At 32.0% G+C, this 23,303-nt stretch overlaps 1 protein-coding gene across 3 annotated transcripts in view; it reads right to left on the bottom strand.

Annotated features, from left to right (window-relative positions):
* LOC139518915 (uncharacterized) overlaps positions 1–6,256 on the bottom strand; it is a 141,238-nt gene extending 134,982 nt beyond the window's left edge. For 2 of the 3 annotated variants that reach the window (XM_071310601.1, XM_071310599.1), the window contains exons 1-4: positions 6,176–6,256; positions 4,235–4,461; positions 2,600–2,735; positions 358–527 (exon numbers count right to left, since the gene is read on the bottom strand). In XM_071310601.1, the coding sequence (XP_071166702.1) occupies positions 358–527; positions 2,600–2,735; positions 4,235–4,360 (432 nt within the window). In that variant the 5' untranslated portion in view covers positions 4,361–4,461; positions 6,176–6,256. Of the gene's footprint in view, positions 1–357; positions 528–2,599; positions 2,736–4,234; positions 4,462–6,148 lie in introns of all 3 variants that reach the window. The other variant, XM_071310600.1, reaches the window with a different exon arrangement.
* Positions 6,257–23,303: the final 17,047 nt, after the last annotated feature.

Genomic DNA, 23,303 nt, shown 5'->3' with positions numbered 1-23,303 from the left:
ATAAGAGTATTCGACAGACTCAGGCATATAAAATTATCAGCCTAGTATCTTTGATGACTTTATTTATATCTCTTTCAAATATCTAGCCTGATTTATTCTGCTTTACATAGTCTATATGGAACAGTGCCTTGGTGTGAAGATCAAAAGTACTTATAAAGTGTATTTACATTTATTATACTGTATTTGGTCATAATATATCAAATCCATACTTTTTTATTTCTATCATTTTTTTTTTCATTTTAAAAGTTAACAGACAACAGACCCTAAGTGATGAGCAGTGCTCATTTGACCCTTTCGGTTAGGTTCAAGGTGAAAATTAGCAGCAAAAAATCAAAGAAATCTCACAGTACTTCTTACCTCTGAAGGTTTTCTAATTCTATATACTATAGCAGCAACAACATGTCTACACCACAAATAATTACAAAGTGAACAATGTGTAGAAGTTATTCTTTGTTTTTCGAAGGCAACAGTCACACTTGCAGATTTCCCATTGCTGCTATCCTCAACAACTGCAGCCAATAAAAACCCTGAAATTGAACATGTTAATTATATTGTTTAGTTCAATCAATATTTTATTCAAATAAATTGAATTGGATTGGGCAACAGGCATAGCCTATGTAAGCTCTCTCCACAAAAAACATTTGTGGAGAGGGCTTACATGTAGATGGTTAATTATATTGTACACTAGTATTGAGGACTTTTTTTTCAAATATTACGAAGGAAGGTCTTGATGGGTTTTACAGAATAAGAAATAATAGATAAAAAAGTGCAGAACAAAGTACAAAACAAGAGAAACTGCGAGCTACTGCTCACTGATGACACCCCTGTCTGCCAAGGAAGTTGTTATGTGATGAATCTGAAAATGGCATCACACTTTTTTTAAAGCTGGGTATTGAAATTAAGAAAAGCGAATGTTAGGGTACCTGATTATAAAGAATAGAAAATAATGATCATGATCATAGTAAATAAAGAAGTACATGTATGAAAATGGACTAACAATTAAAAGAATAAAGAAATGTTAGACCCTCAACAATTATAAGATGCAAATTCTTATAATTAACAAGTCAGGGGTGTGGAAATGCTATGCCCGACTTGCCCGACTCGCCCGACTCGTACATTTGAACAACCGGACAAGTTATTATTTTTGTCTTGGTTGCCCGTGGACAAGTAAAAAAATATACAAGACAAAGTTCAAATCCAACAAAAACATACAATTAATTTCAAAACGTATAAAGATGTTTAATTTATGTAAAAGAAACCAATGTTCAGCAAGTAAAACATCAATGTTCATTACGATAAATATTACATGATACCGGAAATAGATCGATTACCAAAATAAATAAAAATAAGTATGTGAACCTGAGTCACGTAACATTGCATTGGCTTTGTCCATTGACCCTTGATCGTAGATTAGGTTTTATCCATCATTTACCGGAAGTGTCATTTCTTTAAATTTTGTATCGAGATTCAAATTGATAAATACTAAATAAAAAGGTAGGCAAGCAAGACAAAAAGAGTCTTGAGTCGAGTAGAAAACCTTAAATGCAAATGGAGGACACAGAGTATTTTAAAAAAAAAACGGAAGCGAGAATTTCAGACATCGTGGATATCAGATTGCCCCTGGCTATCTATGAAAATTCGGAAAATAAGTTAAGTTTTTGTCTTTTTTATAGATGAAGTCTTATTTATAGATGAAAGGTCAACATTATTTGTTGTCAAAGTGGAAAATAAAAGGGACGCTTTAATTGCCCATCAAGACAAAAATAAATGATCAAGAAAAAAACCAAGTGTGTCAGTTGAGAGGACTAAAAAGAAACACAACAAAATCAATAGTTTATCTATTAGTTAGTTTACATTTCTTCAATCACAGTCATCAAATTTAGTATATGTACCTACTGGTTACAATTTTTATTCAACAACTGCTGCATACTGAGGCTGCATAATTGTCCTTTACATGTCATTTCATTTCATTGGTTGGTTTGCTGTTAGGTTTCTGTCCCATTGATGTCAACCCATTTCCTACTTTCCTAATTTTTACACATATAAACAAATGGATTTCATTTGTTTGTGATGCACAACAGTGATAAGTAAGAATCATATATTAGCTAACAAGAAATACTTCAATATTTATTGGGATCATCAGGGCAAGTAAATTTTTTTCCGGACAAGTAAAATTTTAAATTTCACTTGCCCGGGGACAAGTGCTCACAACAAATATTTCCACACCCCTGCAAGTTTCACCATATAGAGCAGCATGGCACATTTTCAACATGTAAAAACACAAACAAATGGATAAAATAAACACTTTAGATTGAGTAATATGAATGTGGTGAATATCGGAGGTTTATACCATGCACAATGTTAAAGGACGGAAATTACATGAGAGTAATGTAAAATCTGTTATAATAGCCCTCACATGGCTTAACCAAGTTCTTTTGAGAATTGCCATACGAAACAAATTCTGAAAATTTTAAAACAAATTAAATTGTTGTGACTTGAAATATTCTTATCATAAAGGATTAAAATTTCTTCATGGACTGGTACTTATTTCTGTAACATGTTTCCTAAACAGCAAAAATCATATGAAGGTTTAACTCACCAATTTGTCTGATTCTTTTTACATCTCCCTCCTTAAAAAGATGTTTACCAACTGACCAATATTCTGGTCTGTTGTCGGTCAGTTCACTTATAACTCTAACATGTTCTTCATCTCTTGGAAATGCATTATATGCTACCTTAGGAATAATAATTCACATAATTTTGTTTAATTGTTCATCATATACATATGTACATGTACATGTTATATAGTTATATAATTATAAATATGTATGTGAAAGTATTGAAAAAATATTTGCCATGTACATGAAAAAGACAATTTTTGATTGTATTCTCAGGTACTGTGCAAACAATTGGAACTTGTATTTTAAAACTTAATAGGTACTGTAAACCAACTTATTTTCGTGGATACTATATTTCGCATTTGTACCCTTTCTAGTCTACGTGGCGGTTATATTTCACGATTTTCTATTTACTTTATATAGTTTACTACAATGTACTAAGGAAAGATCTAAACATATTCGCAACTATTTATATTTGTTATTTTTCTACTCACGAAAATAAATCGATCAAAAAAATTAGTTGGTTTACAGTAATTTGATTCCTTAGTGAAGGTGTCTCCTCTCTTATTATCCTTTAATAACAATGGACCATGCACTACTTTCAGCGTCTCTGCTGTTGCATTGACATTATGTATTTCAAGATACATTTATTTCGGGTTTAATGACCATTTTTCAGTAAATAGAACATTGTGTACAATTCATTTCATTTAAATTCAAAACATCAGGCATCTATAAACAAAGTATGAAGCATCCAGGTCTTCCATCTTCTTCTGAAATATAAAGCTTTTAAGTAGTAAAATGGTGCAGCTGCTAGATCACTATCTTTATGTTGAGCTTTCTGCAACAGAATTTCCAGGCTCAACAAAAAACAGCCTCAACTTTAAATGAGCATGAATAATACATGCCATTGATAAAATTAATTAATTAGGCCACACATTAAATGTGTGTGTCCAGTTGTATGCCCTACATGTAAGAAATTAATAAATATTTTTTTTCTTCAAAAGATCTTATCTGAGAGATGATCTTGGAACTGTTTTTAATGTTTAGAGACTGAAACTATCTTGAACCTTGTACATTGTATATCCATTTATGCTTCTTAAACATTTTTACAGGTTTATGATTTTACACAGCTGCGGGCACACTTGTTACACTGTATAAACTGGTTATTTGTTCAATATCATTCATGGTAAAAAAAAATTATATATATACTGATTTTGGATCCTGTTATTAAGGAAGAGCTTTTTTCCAATCACAGTGATTTTGGGATATATATGCTTTTAGACCAATAAAAAAACATATGTCTTTTGCTAACATGCTGACAAAAAAATATAAAAGGTAGGTAGGCTATACTAGGGAACAAGTCTGACTTTGAAGGTGCTTGATCAAAAATGGCATAAAAAGTGTTTGGGAAGGTAGGCTTAGCTAAAACACATATATTATTTTTGTTGGCCTAAGGAAGATTTGTTTTATTCATATCACACAGGAGGTTAATAATTCAAAAATGCTTTTTTCATCAGGGTGAGGGAGCCTATAATAAGAGTCAGTAAGGCAACTGGAAACACACCTACATGTATTTATTTGGAGTCTTATATAAAATCTATTAATATTAATTATACCACTCTTAGCGTCTTTTCATCCAGTGGTGGATTTGTTTTCTGCAAAGTACTACAGCATACATGTTGTCCAACTTTTGCTGCAGCAAGGTCATAGAGAGTCTTCTTTACATTTACTAATTCATTCATTTTAAGCCAATTTCACAATTACATTTCCACTGAATTTACGTACAATTTTATCTCTCCTTCATCATAGTGGTGTTATTTAATTGAAGACATGATTGAATATCCTACAAATAAAATTATGATGATGAAAAAAGAGTGCACATGCTGAAATGTCTCAGACTCGCACATGTTTTAATCATCATTGATTTCATGTGAAGGTCTGTAATACTATGGTGTATCTACAAGTATAGCAGGATTTATTAGCATAACCTTAAAGTTATGTTCTATAAAAATGAGGTATTGATCTGATGAATCATACCATAAAGAAATGTATATACACCTTAGTGAATAAGGCCTTACAATCATCCAAACACCAAACATTGGGGATCTATCCCTTATATCTAATGCCTAGGTCACACATTCACAGATCACCTCACCAGTTCCACTAAAGATTAAATCTCACCGATGATCCCAGAAATGCAGTCTCAGTAGTCCCATTCAGATCTAATATGGTTGCACCACATTGTGACTACAGGTCTTGACATATCTAATGCAGGAAAGGGGTCATTTGACAACATGAGTGATAGTGAATCTTACTGCGACACAGTTTAAGGTTCATCATAACAAACTGACAAATATGGCTTTATGTACATGCCAAAAATTACTCTCAGTACAGACTTACCTGTGAAGTTGCCTGGCATCCACTAGATATAGTAAAGTTAAATGCATTTTGTGTTTCAGAAAGATAAAATCTCTTTTGGAATTTGATGGGCATTTTTTTGCCTTCATGCAAAGGTGTGAAAATTAACTAAGTTGTGGTACAACTATGAGATGCTCCCTCAGGTAAAAAACCAGTTTGAATTGTTTTGATTGTTCTTAATTGACATGGACAACAGGTATCTTCACAACTATACGTGAGTTAAAGAGTTTATCCGAGTCAGTGAGTAGACAGTATCAAAGTAATTCAGGTGTTTGTTTATTTTTACACCTTCTGCAGAAAGGAAAAAAAATGCTCATAAAAAAAACAAGAAAGATTTTCTTTCTTCTTAAACAGAAAATGCATTTAACCTTTATATATCTAGTGGATGCTAGGCATTAAAACTTTCCAAATAGCACAGGTAAGTCTGTACACAGAGTAGTTTTTGAGGTGAAAATACGGCCATATTTGTCCATTTGTTATGATGAACCTTAATAAGGCAGCAACCATTGGATTTTCTGGGGGAGGGGCTATGGATTTTTTTGGGAAAAAAAGTTTGTTTCCAGTTTTTGGAGAAAAAAATAATTTGTTTCTGATCCTGAGAAAAAAAAATTGTTTGTTTCACCCTCAGCTGCCACTAAGGCACTATATGTAATGCTAAAATTGAAAGAAAAAAATTGTCTTCGGCTTGTCGCCAAAAAAATAGCGAAAAAAAAAGTTTGTCCAGAAAAAAAATCCATAGCCCCCCCCCCTAATAGAGTACAATATTTATAAGGAAAATTTAAATGGAAACTGCCTTGCCCCAGGACTCATTGACTGGCCATATGTAAACACCAGTTTTATCTATTTATTTCAATATAAATTATAATTCAACATGTTCATTGATGATGTTAGAATTGAAAAAAAAATTGATTAAATAAAAATAAATACGAAGTTTAGTTATTAAAATCATTCCTTACTTACTTATTTTCGTCTTCGTTTTTATTTTTTGGCGGGAAAATGATTTCAACATCATTTTTGCATTCAAGAGATCAAAATAAGATTGTGACAACAAGCCACTGTTATAAAATGTATATTGATCTTCATAATAACAAGTTACAAATAATTAAACATACGATTTTACATTAAAAAGAATTGATAACCTCATGATCATGCTTGCTGTCTTCTTCCGCTGCTGAAACTGGAAACATTCAGTAACTCTCGGCTGTTTCAGATATCCAGAGGTGTGCCGAATGAATTGGAAACTACTAGCTTTTTAAAAACCTTGTCTGACTTTATTTTTTAAAGTGGTTCAAATAAATCAAGTAAAAAGTAAAATCACAAAAATACTGAACTCAGAGGAAAATCAATTCGGAAAGTCCATAATCACATGGCAAAATCAAATAACAAAACGCATCAAAAACGAATGGACAAGAACTGTCATATTCCTGACTTGCACAATTCTGTGTCTACTTGGTGTTCCTATTGACTAATTGGAAGAATATACGAAGAAGAAGAAGAAGAAAAAGAAGATTCACCCATGCAGTGGCTACTACAAATATATGCTAGCCTATGTGACATTATTGACGGCCAAGTTCGACCGAAAAAGATCAAAAAGACTGAAGCCAGTCACAATTTGGGAAAATTTTATGCCGTTTAATATTTGGAAATTTAAAGTAATTTTAAAACCAGAATTTTTAATTGATATATATTTCATATTTAAATTAAATGAGATGATGTAAGCTAAATTGTTGTTTTATCCGACTAACTAACTTGATACGGAAAATATTCTTAATTTCCATGGTCTGTTGTTTTTAAACTGTTGATATTGGAATTAGGTAAAAAGTCAAAGTTGAAATCATAAATAAGTTTTCCGTGAAAATTGTTTTCGAAAATCTAATTTGTTCATAATTCTTTAAAGCAAGGATTTCTTACTATACAAATCCTTGTTTAAAGTAATAAACTTTTTTCAAATAAATTCTGATCTTCCCTCATCTGATCACCAGCATGGCTAAAGGTATTACTTCCAAAGGTATTGTGAGGGGTGTGAGAGGTGACACGTCCAGGTATTCAAGCGATTTCCTGTCGGGCTTGCAAGTTCATGCATCGTTTCACCTCTGCAGGTATTGATGGGGAAGGGGGGGGGCAAGAGGGGTCCCAATGACAGCAAAACAGCAAATTGATTTGGCTCATAACAGATAACAAGGAATTAAAATGGACAAAAACAGATAACAGTAAATGAAATATTAAAATAATTCGGTCTTTGACAAATCAGTATTTCTTATTACGGATATAATCCTTTGTAATGCATTCCATTTTTTATGACTATGTTTTTAGTATTAATGTATGTATCTAGAATGTGTTTAAATTACTACTCAATATATTATAATATTTTTTATACCTCGTTTACGGAACGTATTATGGTATACTGTTGTCCGTCTGTTGTCAACATGTCGGACATTAACTCAAAAACTCTTTAACCATTTGCATTAAACTTTGGGAAATTGTTTATATCTATTGACGTGAGCTCCCTTTTTGTTTGTTTGTTTTTTTTTTTGTTTTTTTTTAATTAATTTTAGATTTTAAGTTTCTGGGTAATGGGTTTTTTATTCAATACGATTGGTGGTTTTTTTTCTTCAGTTTTCTGATAATATCTCAAGAATGCTTTCACAAAGCAAGGAATTTTGGTGAATTGTTTAGGTAAACGGAAAAAAAGTCACAGGAAAAAAAGTCACGGGAAAAAAATTCACAAAATCACTAGGAAAAAAGTCACAAGAAAAAAAGTCACAGGAAAAAAAGTCACAATATTTTTTAGTAAAATTATTTATCAGAAGTATGTTGGAATGCACATGAAAAGGTAACTATGTACATGTATGCAATAAATGATTCAACTGGAGTTTTTGAATGCATAGAAAAAAGCCATAATATACTTGTATCAGATTACTTACTCTTAGTGGTAAAGTTTAATCTTTAAAAACCATAAAGGAAGTATATATTTTTCAAAATTGACTTTTTATCAAACAGGAAAAGCTGATTGTTTCCTTTCATTTAATATTGAGCTTAGTTGTATTTCATTGGTATGACTGCCACACATCAATATCAACAGTCCCTGTTAGTATTAATGGGAATGAGTTGTTTGTTTAACACTGAATTGAAGGAATAATACTTTATCTTCAAAAATCGAAATAACTTGTGATCAAGTCATATACTGAACTTCTAACTTGAATTCAAATTGAAGGAAATTGTTGCTGTTTAACTCACATCTCTTTCATTTCATAAGAGATATAAAACAAAAATAATTACAAAAAATCCTTGAAAACATGCATGTATCAATAGTACACCAGAATGTACACGTTTCATTTTAATGTTTTGCGATTTATATCTAAATTTCCAAAGCTAGTCGTATAAAATGAATTAAAAAATGTCCATTTCCATACAAAATATTTATTGGGAATGTTTTCCAATATATTCATATATATGTGCGACCATATGACCATTTCCATAAAAAAAAAATATATTTGGAAAGTTTCTCCTATTAATACATGTATGTGTAGATCATATGACTATTTCATACAAAAAATATATATTGTGACTTTTTTTCCTGTGACTTTTTTTCCTGTGACCTTTTTTCCTGTGACTTTTTTTCCATGACTTTTTTTCCGTGACTTTTTTTCCTGTGGCCTTTTTTCCTATATTCATTGTTTATATCTATTAACATGAGGTAACTTTCAATTTTTATAAATTTTAGATTTTACGTTTCCGAGTTAACGGGTTTTATTAATTAAAAAGGGGTGATTTTCCAGTTTTCAGACATTAACACAAAATTGTGTTCAGCAGTTCTCTTGAAACGTTGGTGTATTGTTTATATATATATTGACTGAAGCTCCCTTTGTTGCTAATAAAAAAAGTGACCTAAAAGAGTTTGAATATTCTGACTTTTTCTAAATGACCATGTAATGAGGTGTGTGAATTTTTCTTAATAAAACTATGAGGCAAAGTGGTATATAGGGTAGAAAAATCAAAAGCATCAATTATAAGCATGCAATTTATCAAGTACTTCGAACGAATTTTGACACTCTAAAAGCAATTTATTCCACTATTTTCAAAGGCCTTATTGGAACAATTTTTTATCAGCTGAGGTTTTTGATTGTACCAAGTGTACTAGTAAGTAGAATACATAGTTTAGTAGGGAAACAATGGCTTGAAACGAAATAAATCTTTGTTTGTAATGAGTTATGTGCAGCTTTGGACCCAAGTACATGGTTGGAACTTTCATGTACAATTAATGCATTTGGTTCTGCTTTGAAAAGAATTACAGAGCTGAGTCTATGTACCATATTATATAAAAGGTTAAGTGGTTATTAGGACCTAGTCCTTAATTGAGATCCTTGTCAGATATTCCTGGCCATATGTTTTCCTTTTTGTTATATTAAGAATTGTTTTAATTTAATATGTTCGTACGGAAAACAAGGAACATTATTCTCATACAAAAAATTAAGATAATTCTAAATACACATTCATAAAAAAATGGAATTTATTACAAAGGATAATCATAAGATATACTTGAATTGTCCTGGACCTCACTTCTGTGATGGGTATATGTTAATGGAATCCTTCTCTGAATACGGGACAAACATATTAGTAGTGGTAGACCCCAATGGCCAATGATCTTCAATTTATACCGAATATTGACTGTCAAAAAAAAATGCTAACATTCCAATTTTCAATAACAGTTAACAGCAAATACATTATCACAATAACAGATAACAAAAAAACTAAAAGCCCAATAACAGCTAACAAAGAATAAGACAATAACAGCTAACAGCAAATATATTTTCAAAATAACAGATAACAAAGAATTAAATTGCCCCATAACAGCATAACAGTTAAACCCCTTGACCCCCCTCATTGATCAGTGTACACGGCGGATAACTTATAACTGTCCATTTTGAACTATCAGATGTATAATATACAACTCTGTCTTACTTGTCATTACTAAACTCATACGCTTGTTTACAAATAACATTTCTGGTGTAAAGAATATTATTCATAAAAAAATAAATAATACCCCAAAAAATAAGATTTGATGAAATTAAAATCTATTTAAATATTTTTTCCAAGGGTGAATTTGGGAAAATGTAATATATACTCATTGTCAATAGTGAAGGACAGATTGGAACATACCAGAAATATTGATTTAAAAAAATGTACGCACTTGTCGACGATTCGTTTATACGACTGGGTAGAAAGTTACGGAACTATAGCGCAATTTCAAATATATACATGTATACATTGAACATAAGAAAAAAACATATATTTTGAATAAATTGGGGTAAAAGTTTTGTAAATAGACTAGTCCACGTATTCCAACAGTATGTAATCATCGAATGTCGATAGACTATTGTATACCAGAAGAAGAAAAAGAGAACCAATTTGATTTCGATGTATAATTTGCTTTGGTTCATCGAAGTTGTGGACATAGTAAAATCACAGATTTATATTTCAATGAGATTGTTCTCGAACAAAGGAAGGAATTTGTCATCACAATTGTTATATATGCCACTGGACGAACACTAATTATCCCCAAGGGATTTGAATATTTTGCTGGGAAACTATTGAGTATCAAAGTTTCAAATTAATTTCGGGATGATTTTCTTTCTTGGTATTCAAGGGAAATATGACATTAAATTGGTTCTGTCTTTTTTTTAAACATCGTTAAAAAGATGTGTGTCTAAGGTGGACGCCACAAGAACTCTGTAATACTAGTACGAGAGTATAGCATGTAAACATTCCTTCTCAATAATATGGTTGTATTGGAAATCTTTTCATACAGATTGACAACTCATGGTCCGATATGCATGTAATATTTGCCACATGACGCCCATAGTTATTTCTACCATCATCATCTTATTCTTTGATATTGCTGTAAACATCGATGGTTCACACCCAAACAAAATGGGAGTAATGTACCTTCAGAGCTTCTCCGTGGTATACACTTGTGAAAATTAATATATAGACGAAATTTCTGTATTGAAATGAATCTACATCTTCAAATAACGATTTTGAGTAATCACCTTACAAACAAATATAAACGTATGGCAAGATATAACCATGAAGGAATTTAGTTTTTGTCAGACGCAAGAACTCATCACTATCATAAACGTATACGTATATATGCATGCAGTTTCAATGTCGATAGTCCGTTTTCTAACTGTTCAGAGTTAGACATGTCACTTGTTCATTCTTGGAAGCCTTCATATTCCCCGTCCAACGATGGGAACTGTTTCTGGTTGTGTTGACTATAAATGCTTGTATGGTAATTCTGTCGTTTATCTGTACAAGTGGTTGCATTTCCTCTCCTTTCCCAACAAACAAACTAACGAAACGCTACTAGTCTGCTTTCTCTAGAGCTCATCCTCAATGGCGCTTATACGTCAGGAAACTTACATGTATACTAATAATGATTGTTTCAAGAACAACGATGTATGGACGAACTATTCTAAATTCGTCAATATCAGTTATACATGACTGAAATATAAGTTTTATTACAACTACTTTATTACTTATTTGGATTAATGACGGCTATCATGTTCAACATTGCACAAATATTATCATAGAATTTAAAAAAAAAATGTACAAAAATCCTCAAAAAAAATAACGCCTTAGCTTAGATCATTGGTATTCTTTTCACAAAAAGTTCGTGTAAATGATTGTCAAATGAATTTAATTATGTAGGAATGAAATGTTAAAAAGAAACTAAAAAAATCATGCATGTTGTATGTTGTATTTTTTTTTCAATTAAAAACTTAAAAATTGCGATTGTTTTATGAGCATTAAACACAGCCAGATTTGAATACAAGTTAAGAAATTCCGGTAAAGTCAATGATATCAAACAGATGTGCAATGGTATATCAAATTGGGAAATATTGCATTTAGTTTTTATTAAAGATTAAAACTACTATTTTTTACTTCATATTTGAATCTTTACGCCAATTGCCGCTAAGAAAGTAATCCAAAACTGTTTCCTTTTATTTTTATACACTTTCGGAATTATGAATCTGAATTTTATTTTCAATTAATTTACACAATTTAATTATTGTATAAATAAAATTGAGAATGGAAATTGGGAATGTGCCAAAGAGACAACAACCCGACCAGAGAAAAAAAACAACAGCAGAAGGTCACCAACAGGTCTTCAATGTAGCGAGAAATTCCCGCACCCGGAGGCGTCCTTCAACTGGCCCCTAAACAAATATATACTAGTTCAGTGATAATGAACGCCATACTAATTTCCAAATTGTACACAAGAAACTAAAATTAAAATAATACAAGACTAACAAAGGCCAGAGGCTCAGGCCTGACTTGGGACAGGCGCAAAAATGCGGCGGGGTTAAACATGTTTGTGAGATCTCAACCCTCCCCCTATACCTCTAGCCAATGTAGAAAAGTAAACGCATAACAATACGCACATTAATAATGTATCTTTATTCTCATCGTGTATTAAATCTTAGTGTATTAAATACAGCATACTCTTTCTAATCCTTTCTGTTTATCCTTTCCAAATAACAACATTCTTACCTGTGTACGCTTGAACTCACACCTGCGGCTAAATAGCTACAAGGTAAAAGAATTGACTTCAAGCCCAGAAATATACAGTGACCTTTACAAAATAATATACACACTCTGCTCACACATTAGTTGCATTGAAATGATTATCAAAACAATAACGGTAAATAGAACTGAAATATTTTCAGTTCAATATCAGTAAAAATGTTCAATAAACATTTTATGAAAAAAATCTCAACAATAATTAATGAAATTTATTCGAAAACATTTACTAGAGACAATTCTATAGGAGTTTAATTCAATCAATACAAAACGGTATATGCATATTCATTTTCGTTCATTCTTATATTGTGGTTAATAACTACGACCATTCGTCAGCTGTGCGCTTTTAATTACGTATATTGTTGATAAGCTATAAGAGTTAAACAGATTTTATTTTTTCCCAGAATTCAACAAATCGGGCTAAACGTCACGACCCACTCGAGAATTCAACCAAAAAAGTTACAAATATTTGATTTTCTCCGTTATTGGAAGGAATATAAATTTAAAACTTTGCAAATGTGTTTTTTATGTTAAGATGAACATAATTAGATGATAAGTAAAAAATCGCGGAATTTCCCTTTAAGCGCTATTTTGACGGAGCCCGCAAAATGGCGATTCATATATATAGAGTTTTGCTTTTTTGCGGTCTTATTTCAGATTTCCTTACCTTCCTTATAGTCATTCGAGTTTGGTGAACTACACTCATTTAATTACATGTAGGCCTACATTATAAATACCTGGCATTAATTTCTGTTGGACATTGAACGTTCGAAAATGGAAAACAACCAATTTGTTATCAAATAAAATAGATTTTCGACTGAAATGGAGAGCTACAGCAGGTTTTGGAGTACTTTGAAATGTGAAACGAGGACTATAAAATTGACGAAAACAAGAAAAAAACACTTTATCATAATCTATAGTCTATGGTGCAATACAGTATTATAAGATTATCGAAAACAAATTATTATACACACGATGCATCATGAGAATTATAGCTATTGCACAGCATTTATTCTATGAATGTTGAATACTGAAATGTATATATCTGCATTTTGTTCAAAGGTGATGCAGACGAAAAAGAAAAAAAAGTGTTATGTTCAGTTCATGTCTGCAGTGGCAGCACCTTTCTGGTGCCAAACTTGAAAAGAAATTCCCCAAAAAACAAGGCACTGGTTTTTAAACGCTCTTTTTAAGCAGTTTGAGGTTGTTGGGTATGTTTTTTGTTTCAAAACTAATAGGATATTTTTTTATTAAAAGTTTAATCAGCATGTCGATTTTTGTATATGGATTCGTATGCTTTGCTTATGAGTATTTATATATACATGTCTAAAAAGAAATATTTTTAGAGTTCCTTTAGTAAAGTAAAAAAGTACTGGTATCAATGCTCATAGTTAAGTTTATTTTTTATAGATTTCCTATTAAAGAAAAAAGAACTAGTATCAATTTTAATATTTATGCTTTTCTCAAATATTTAAAAAAAAAAGACAAATTTTAAGAGACTTCTTATCAAGGTAAAGAATAACAATTTCTAAAAAGTACGTTTTGTATACATGTTTAAAGAAGACAAAGTTGTAAAGAGATTTCTTATTGGAGTGTATGTTTCTATATTTTTTCTATTCTTAATTTCTGTACTTCTATTTTAATCTTAATTAAGACCGGCAAAATGCAAAATAGCTATATTGCCTTTTTTAAAACGATTACTTGTTCTGTCATTAGAGGCAAGGTCAAACTTCCGATATTTAGCATAATTTGTTTACAACAAAAATGACTTTAGTGGGTCATTTTTTAGTTGAAAACTTTTTTATTTTATCTGGTACAAATGTTAGTGAATTTCCTTAACCAAAGATATAAAAGACACGGTGCATCTATGTAAACCAATAGTTATTGTCGTATATAAATATAAACATGACAAACTTGAAAGTTGGCTCGAATTCAAACTATAATCTGTGTTTTGTTTTACCATGCAAGTATTACATTTTACGACCATGGTTTTAACAAAAAATGTGAATAATAATCATAATGATTTACAGTTGGATGAACAAAACTACACATGCACCAATATCATTTAATACTACAACAAAACACGAGCTGTAGTTCTGTTAGGCGGAACAAATATATGTCAATCTATGGAAATCCGACCCAAGAACAAATAACTTTTTCCAATAACTTACCGTAGATAGACCACAAAATAAGGAAACTGTTAAAAAAAGAAACAAATTAAGGTTATACCATAACCAACAAGCTAAACGAAGTAAAAAAAATAAGGCTATTCCAACAAGCTTAACGAAGTAAAAAATAAAATTAAGGCTATATACCAACAAGCTAAACGAACTAAAAATCAAATCAAGGCTATATATAGAAACAAGCTAAAGGAAGTTAAAAACAAATTAAGTCTATATACCAACAATCTAAACGAACTAAAAAATGGACAAACTACAAATAGTTCCAAAAAGAAGCGAAACAGAAGGTTAGGAAAACAGGATACTCTTACATCAATGATGCAATCAGGAAAGGCCTCGAACCAACAATACAAAATCATTCTGGAATGTAAAAAAGAAGATTTGGTATGATTGCCAATGAGACAACTCTCCACAAGAGACCAAAATGACACAGAAATTAACCACTATATAATAGGTCACCGTACGGTCTTCAACAATGGAACAAAGCCCATACCGCATAGTCAGCTATAAAAGTCCTCGAAATAATAATGTAAAACAATTCAAACGAGAAAACCAAAGGCAAGTACATCAAATCCCGGAAAACAGACAATACCGGAGTATCACCTTTAAAAAACAAAGAGAAACTTATCAGTGACAGCAAAGAGAAGGCTGGAATTTTAATCCAACAATTTTGATCTAAAATCACAATAGACTAATCAACATCAATTCCTAAAACAATAATAAAAAAAAATGCCGAAGAAACCATATCTGAACATTACTATAAATAACTATCAAAGGTCTCGAAAACTACTCAAAGATGTGAATCCATCAAAAGCATCTGCATCAGACGGTATTCCAGACACAATACAGAAAGAATGTGCAACAGAAATAACATCAGGACTAACTTCCATCTTCCAATCATAAATAGACACTGGAATACTTCCTGAAAACTGGCTCAACGCAAACATTTCGTGTGTTTTCAAAAAGGGAGATGAATACGCTACCGAAAACTACAGACCGGTATCATTAACATCGGTACCTTGCAAATTTCTTGAAAACCTTACATGTAAACATGCACATCATTAAACATCCCGAAAGCACCTAACATCACTCAACCATATATTCAGATCTGGCTTTTCATGCGAAACACAAATTTTGAATTTTTGAAATACTAAGGCTTTTCTATCTCAGGCATAGATTACCTTAGCTGTATTTGGCAAAACTTTTAGGAATTTTGTACCTCAATGCTCTTCAACTTCGTACGCTATTTGGCCTTTTTAACTTTTTTGGGTTCGAGCGTCACTGATGAGTTTTTGTAGACGAAACGCGCGTCTGGCGTATATACAAAATTTAGTCCTGGTATCTATGATGAGTTTATTATTCGTCACCTTACATGACTTCATGAACGCATTCGACGCCGGGCTACAGACGGACATTGGCAATCATACCACATCTTCTTATTTTATATTGCAACCCTGGTTTTTAAAAAGGTTTCAACAAACACTGTACCGCTTAGCAATTTACTATTAAAATGGGAGAATGCGGAACATCTAAACAACTGGCTTAATATGTTTCGGACACAGAGGAAGATGAAAGTAGTAACAGAGAGAGAACAGTCAGAAGAAGTAAAAAGTAAAAAGTGGGAAATCTTTAAATCTAAACTCATCAACTCTGCCGAAAAAAAAATTCCATCATAGATCCTACGAAACAAAAACCGATTACCGTGGATCTCAGACAAAATAAGAGGTCAAATATACAAGAAAAAGTTACTGTACGCAGGATTTTCAACAGCGTTCACAGCTTGAAGTAGGTGCCTGACTGTTTTCTACCAATTGTTCCCGATGATTATTTGCATAAAAACACGAGAAGTAGGTGGGTGAATAGCCGCTTACTGCCTTAATAAATGACCTGTACAGTACAAAAAGCGAACACAGCTAATACACTGAGAAATATATTGAAGACGATAGCTCAAGTACAACAAGAACAAAGAAAAGACTACTTAGAATATATTGACAAACTAATTACAATATGTGATCTTTGCATAAATAAACCAGATATTCCAACATAAAACCAGAGTAAATCATTAAAGCTTTTCAAATACATAAATAAAGTCCATACGAACTGACAAGCCTGGCATCTCTTCATTAAAGAAAGACGACAACATCATCAGTCACAGACACTACTGAGAAAGCAAATCTTGTAAATGAACAATTTCAATCTGTATTTACCCCAACCACAAATAACCCAATACGAAATTTACAGTCAAGGGATTTACATAGAACATCAAAAGTGATTCAAAAGCTCGTACATAATATCAACCCTTATAAAGCCACCGGCCCAGGGGGTGTTGCTAAACGGCGGAAACGGAAAACGGAACGGAATGCGGAACGGAAACGGAATACGGAAACAAAAAGAATTTTGCAACTATTCTTTTTGATGATATCTGTTCATAGACATTTTGTATATTGTAAATCACATGTTTACAAGAAATGTAGCTGTATTCTTGTCCTAGGGTTTCTAAACATCAATCTGTCCATATATAGTTTGATTAGAATTCTTTTAAGCAACCAGGTTGAAACCAACCCTGGCCCATCAAACTTGAATGACTCCAGTTATCCATGCTCTATTTGCTCGCATGAGTGTACCTGGGACAGTGATGCTATTGTTTGTGATAATTGCGATAAATGGTGTCATATTGGATGTGTAAATATAAGTCCATCTATGTATGAAAAGTTTGGAAATTCATCAGCACTTTGGATATGCCCGATATGTGATACTCCTAATCACTCTAGAACCATTTTTCAATCATACCTCTCATCAGGTAATTCTGTTTTGAACCCTAACTCATATTCAGTTCTGTCAGATAGTTCAGCTTTTTCCTTAAGCTTCAATATAAATGATAGTCATAGAACATCAAAAGTGATTCAAAAGCTCGTACATAATATCAACCCTTATAAAGCCACCGGCCCAGGTAACACCAGAGACCTTAATCTTATAAATGCAGGCAACAATCGCACTTATGATTTGCAAAATATTTCAAAATCTTTATAAAAAAAATCAAAAAAATGATAACTGGTATCACACCTGACAACTTGCAAAAGTTGCAAAGGCATATAAAAAGGGGGATAGACATAAACCTGTCAACTATATACCATTATCATTAACTTGCATTTGTTGCAGGTAAATGGAGCACACAAGGTATCGTCTAAGGTCCAGTCCTAATCTTGGCCTTTTTAAACGACCTTCGAATAATACTAGCTCATAACAAGCTAGAATAATTTGCTGATGACAGTATCATATGAATGACAGCGAAATCCCATGGTGACAGCCTCAAACTGCAAGCTGATCTTGGAGCAGCAGCTAAATGGGAAGTGGACTGGTTGATGGCCTTCCACCCAGGCAAGTGATCTATTTTCTCGGTCACAACTAAACGTCAACCTTTACAACATAACTACACTCTTCACAATAATATTTAAGATACCTAGGTATCACACTACAGTCAAACACCAAAAGGGACAAATATGTAGATGACGATATCTCCAAAGAAGATGAAACACTTGGCTTTCTTTAAGTAGCAGATACATGACAACATCTAACCAAAACATTAAAAGCCAGGCATACCAAGTACTTTTCCGTCCTAAACTCGAGTACTCCGGCTCAGTTTGGGACCCACCCTCACACACACACACACACACATACACATTTTTCGAGTAAAAAATCACTTAATGATTTACTTGATTCCTAACCAACACTTATTAATGTGGTATAAAATTCGACACCTCCTTAAGTAGGTCTTGCTTTGACTTTGTTAACATATTTATTTATATACGTATACACAATAAAATACTTTAAGAAGTGGGGGAATTGCCTCCCCTGACTCACTGCAACAACGTATGATATATTAACTTATCAGAAAATTATATACTATCATGCATGTTATCCAATCCATCTTGTATGGGAAAGGATTTGTATAGGCACATCCTTTTGTCCAATCCCTTTGTTTAAATGTACATTTGATATTTGAACAATAAAATATTTTGAATTGAAAAACACACATAAGAATATATCTCGAAGATAAAGATGGTTCAAATGAGAGCTGATTAATGTGCATTCAACAGGTATCTTTAAGCTTGCAGTGTAGAAAACATGCTAAACACACTTAACTGCGGCAATAATTATATAAAAAGACGCATATTACGTACACGCCTGGTTATGATCTACAAGATCAGACACCATCTTGTTGCTATACCAGAAAAAATCATTCACACACCGTCAGACAGATTTTTGCACCAAAGACTCGTACAGATTTTACATGGGGCCCTTTATAGCTTGTTGTTCGGTGTGAGCCAAGGCTCCGTGTTGAAGGCCGTACTTTAACCTATAATGGTTTACTTTTTAAATTGTTATTTGTATGGAGAGTTGTCTCATTGGCACTCACACCACATCTTCCTATATCTATATACGCTGCTAAGATCACCGGAAGACTGTCATAAAGCCATAGACATTGGATTTTTTTTTTTATATATATATAGCTGCAGTTCTTATGGATTTATCAAAAACATTTTGATTGTTTACCTCATAATATTTTATTAGATAGATTATTAACAGATGGTGTTTCCCCACATACTGTATCTTTGTTAAAATTTCATATATTTCTGACAGAAGACAACACATTAAAGTCAACAGGTTTCTGGGTAGCTGGGCTGCCATCTGAAAGGTGGTACACATGGCTTTATATTGGCGTCCTTTTTTTCCAAAGTCCTTATAAATAATATCTTTGTTAAACCTAGTACCTTATACAATTCTGCTGACGACAGTACTCTGTCTCAGTTTAGCAGTCTTGATTTTGACAATGTCATATATATATATATATGTTGTGTACAAGTTATCATTTTGTACAAATTATAATTTGTACAAAAATATTGTACAAATTATAATTTGTATTTTGACTTTGTACAAATTATAATTTGTACAAAATTAAACGTGCCTGTACAAATTATAATTTGTACAAAATTTGACCAAAATTCACTTATAACTTGTACAACAGTTTTAAATATGAATTTTGGTGAAAAATGCATTGATTCACATGATAGAATTGTAATTAACTGACCACACACTAAACTTAATTAACAAAATACACCGTTTTTTCACAACTACAAAAGGCAGATTGATCTTCGAAATTTTTGAGAGAAAAAAAGTAAACAAATAGGATTTGTATACAAATTTTTAATACATAAACTACTTTTTCTTAAAAAAAAGAGATCATTCAATAGTACTGCTTGATTAGTTCTTATCGTTATTTTGAGGATTTTTGTTTTATTTAGAAAGTTTGCAAAAACGATTATAGTTGTAAAATTTGATATTTTGTATCGTGAAAGATCGTGTATAGCATTTTGATGATCGTGAAAAGGATCTCAAAAGATATGTTGCCACTTATTCGTTATTTCAAAAAGTCCATGAAAACAATCAAATCTTTCTTTAAACAAGTTATATGGTGACCCTCTGCTGTTGTTTTTTATTGGTCGGGTTGTTGTCTCTTTGACACATTCACCATTTCCATTCTCAATTTTATAGTTTATATTTGTAATTGGTACATCAAAAGATTGGATTTATATGACTTATTCAGCTTCACTTTTGTTTGTGAAAAGATTGATGGTTCAATGCCATTGGGTCTGATGATTTTATAATACTACACCAACTATAAAATAAAAGTCTGTCTGTCTGTTCTGCATACGTTTAATGTTGTTTTTTTCAAGCTTAGATTGTCTCAACTGATTTCCGTTAAGTTTGATATTTATAAAACAAAGATCCTTGTTGAAAAAAAAAATTGATAAAAAACGGCAGAAAAACAACTGACATATTCCTGACTTTAGCATAGTCATATTCCTTAACCAAATGGGGTGTTTAATCTCGCTTTCTTTCTTGGATATTTATTTGAAGTCCAACTGAAGCAGTGAAATACACATGTTTATTCACAGCAACGGTTCTTGAGCTTCAACGTAAGCTATGTCACACAAAGCAGTTAAAATGCCAGTAAAACAGGTCGTCATCGATTTGAGAGTCAAAAGATGGTTTGTAATACCTGATTCCATAAATCACTAGATCAACTGCTCAAACGAATGATAAAGAACTAATGTTTGATTTTGTAACTTAGGTGTACTGTGTGGTCATTTAATAGCATTTTAATAATGTGTATCGATGCTTTTTTCACCAAAATCCATATGATAAATAATTGTACAAGTTATAAGTGAATTTTTGTCCATGTTTGTACAAATTGTAATTTGTACAAGCACTTTTTGTACAAATTACAATTTGTACAAAGTCAAAATACAAATTATAATTTGTACAATATTTTTGTACAAATTATAATTTGTACAAAATGATAACTTGTACACAACATATATATTATAAAACTAAGTCTCAAGTGCTGATTGATTGGTTCAAAGAAAATATGATGCAGGCAAATCCTGATAAATTTCAGGTTATTGCTGTAGGGAAAAGAAACCGTTTGCAAAAAATCTGTTTCCAAATTCAGCAAAAATATTTTATCATGTGAAGGACCGTCAAGTTACCTGAAATTGATAATGATACCAACTATATTTTATGCGGCACATATACTTATTTTGTGTAGAAAGGCATCACAAAAGCTGAATATTCTCAAGAGAATTGGATCCTATCTAACCATATTTAATAAACTTATGATTTTCCATACTTCGATTTTAAGCAATCGTTTTATTTTTGCCGGTCTTTGGCTTGCTATTTTTGTACAGATTTTTTTAAAACATTAAACACACTAAATATCCTTTTAGATACTGTAACATTTGGGAAATATCACAGATAAGAACTACCTCATATGGAAAGAAACATTTTAGCTTTTATGCTGCTTCTTTACTGAATAGCCAGTTTATCGGACCATTTCAGGACCGAACATTACCAGCTTCACATATTTTAGAAGTCTTGTTCAGTCCTGCCGTGGAATCGTGAAACTGTTTCTGCTCTGTCTCGGGCATGTAATTTTTGATACATTATCTAATTAATGCTTTTTTATGCTGCATTTTAAAACAGCGTGCATTGCAATTGAAATTTTGTTTTTACGTTTTAATTTATTTACTGAAAGTTTTTAGCTGCATTTAAAAAAAATAATAATCCTGTATCAGTACTTTATATATATGTTTTTAATAGCAAGCTATATGTATATGCCGGTGGAGTTAAATGTGGTGCCATGTGTTTTGTTACTATTTATTTGAATGCTGCATGTCTTGTTTATTTGTTATTGCATATGCTTTTATATTCGGTGACCACGGTCATGTAAGCTCATCAGGGCTATATATACCCGTAGTCACGGCTCCAAAATTAATGGAGGAACCGATACAAGAAACTGAACTATGTTGTATTTTTTTTTACCTACTTAGCCTACTTACTTTTTCCAATACAAAATAGCGCAATGGAATCTTCTATCCATTCACAGACAGTCGACCCTTTTAGAGAGCAGCTCACGTGTGATGTCCTTTCCATTATCATTTTAATATAGTCTACATATTTTATTTTTTTTATCATATAAATAAAGACCCATTGATGGCGGCCTTCGGCTGTTGTCTGCTCTTTGGTCGTTTTTTTTTCTCTTTTACACATTCCCCATTTCCATTCTCAATTTTATTTTGAATATTTTAATCACTATTAAAGCCTGTTCAGAGACACATAATATGTCTGGCCTGAGACTACTATACTTATAGTAGTCTCAGGTCTGGCCTAGCTGTTCTTTGAATTAACCTGTTCTCAAAGGCCATAACGATACCGAAGTCCGAGGCTCAGGTCCGAGGAAAGTCCTTACGAATTGTTTCTTTTTGTAACTTTATATTTAAAACTTGTTGTTGATATAAAAGGCCACGAAGGGCCAGTTATGGATTATTTATTCAGATGGAAGACTGGAAAACTTAAAAAATTCAAAGTCTTAGTAACTTGTAACTTGTATTGCATAACTTCCTCCAATAAAGGAGCACCTCAACCAATGAGTATTCCACCACCAGTTCAAAAGTACATATATCTTAATCTTTAAAATATAAAAGTCACACAGGTAGATATCTATCATCATTAAAAGGAATATTTAAAATGTTTTGTATATACACATGTATCGGCATAAAAATATGAGCTAGTTCAACGTCATTAAATTTAAAATTTAAAATACTTCCTCGATATTTACAGTTTATTTACATGTATATATATATATGATCAGCATAAATCGTTCTTCTGCATGTTTGCTGGTTTTATTTAGGATAGTTAACCTTTATCTGTATACAGTGTAGTGTGGCCACGTACCCACGCTTACTGCTTCATAGGACTTTATTGGGCTGAGTTGTAGTATTATAGTTTCATTAAAGTGTTGCGAGATCCACGCTTATTCTCTGATAACGATATATATTTAGCATCTTCAGTAAAGTGTGGCGAGATCCACGCTTTAGAAGGCATTATAGACTATGTGGTGTTCCTAGTAAATGGAGGAATATTCAGGACATAAAGAATTTTA

This window comes from Mytilus edulis, chromosome 4 (assembly GCF_963676685.1).
Source record: "Mytilus edulis chromosome 4, xbMytEdul2.2, whole genome shotgun sequence".
NCBI classification, from domain to species: Eukaryota; Metazoa; Mollusca; class Bivalvia; order Mytilida; family Mytilidae; genus Mytilus; species Mytilus edulis.
The sequence above is the reverse complement of the archived record's forward strand: the minus strand, read 5'-3'. Positions and strand labels throughout refer to the sequence as shown.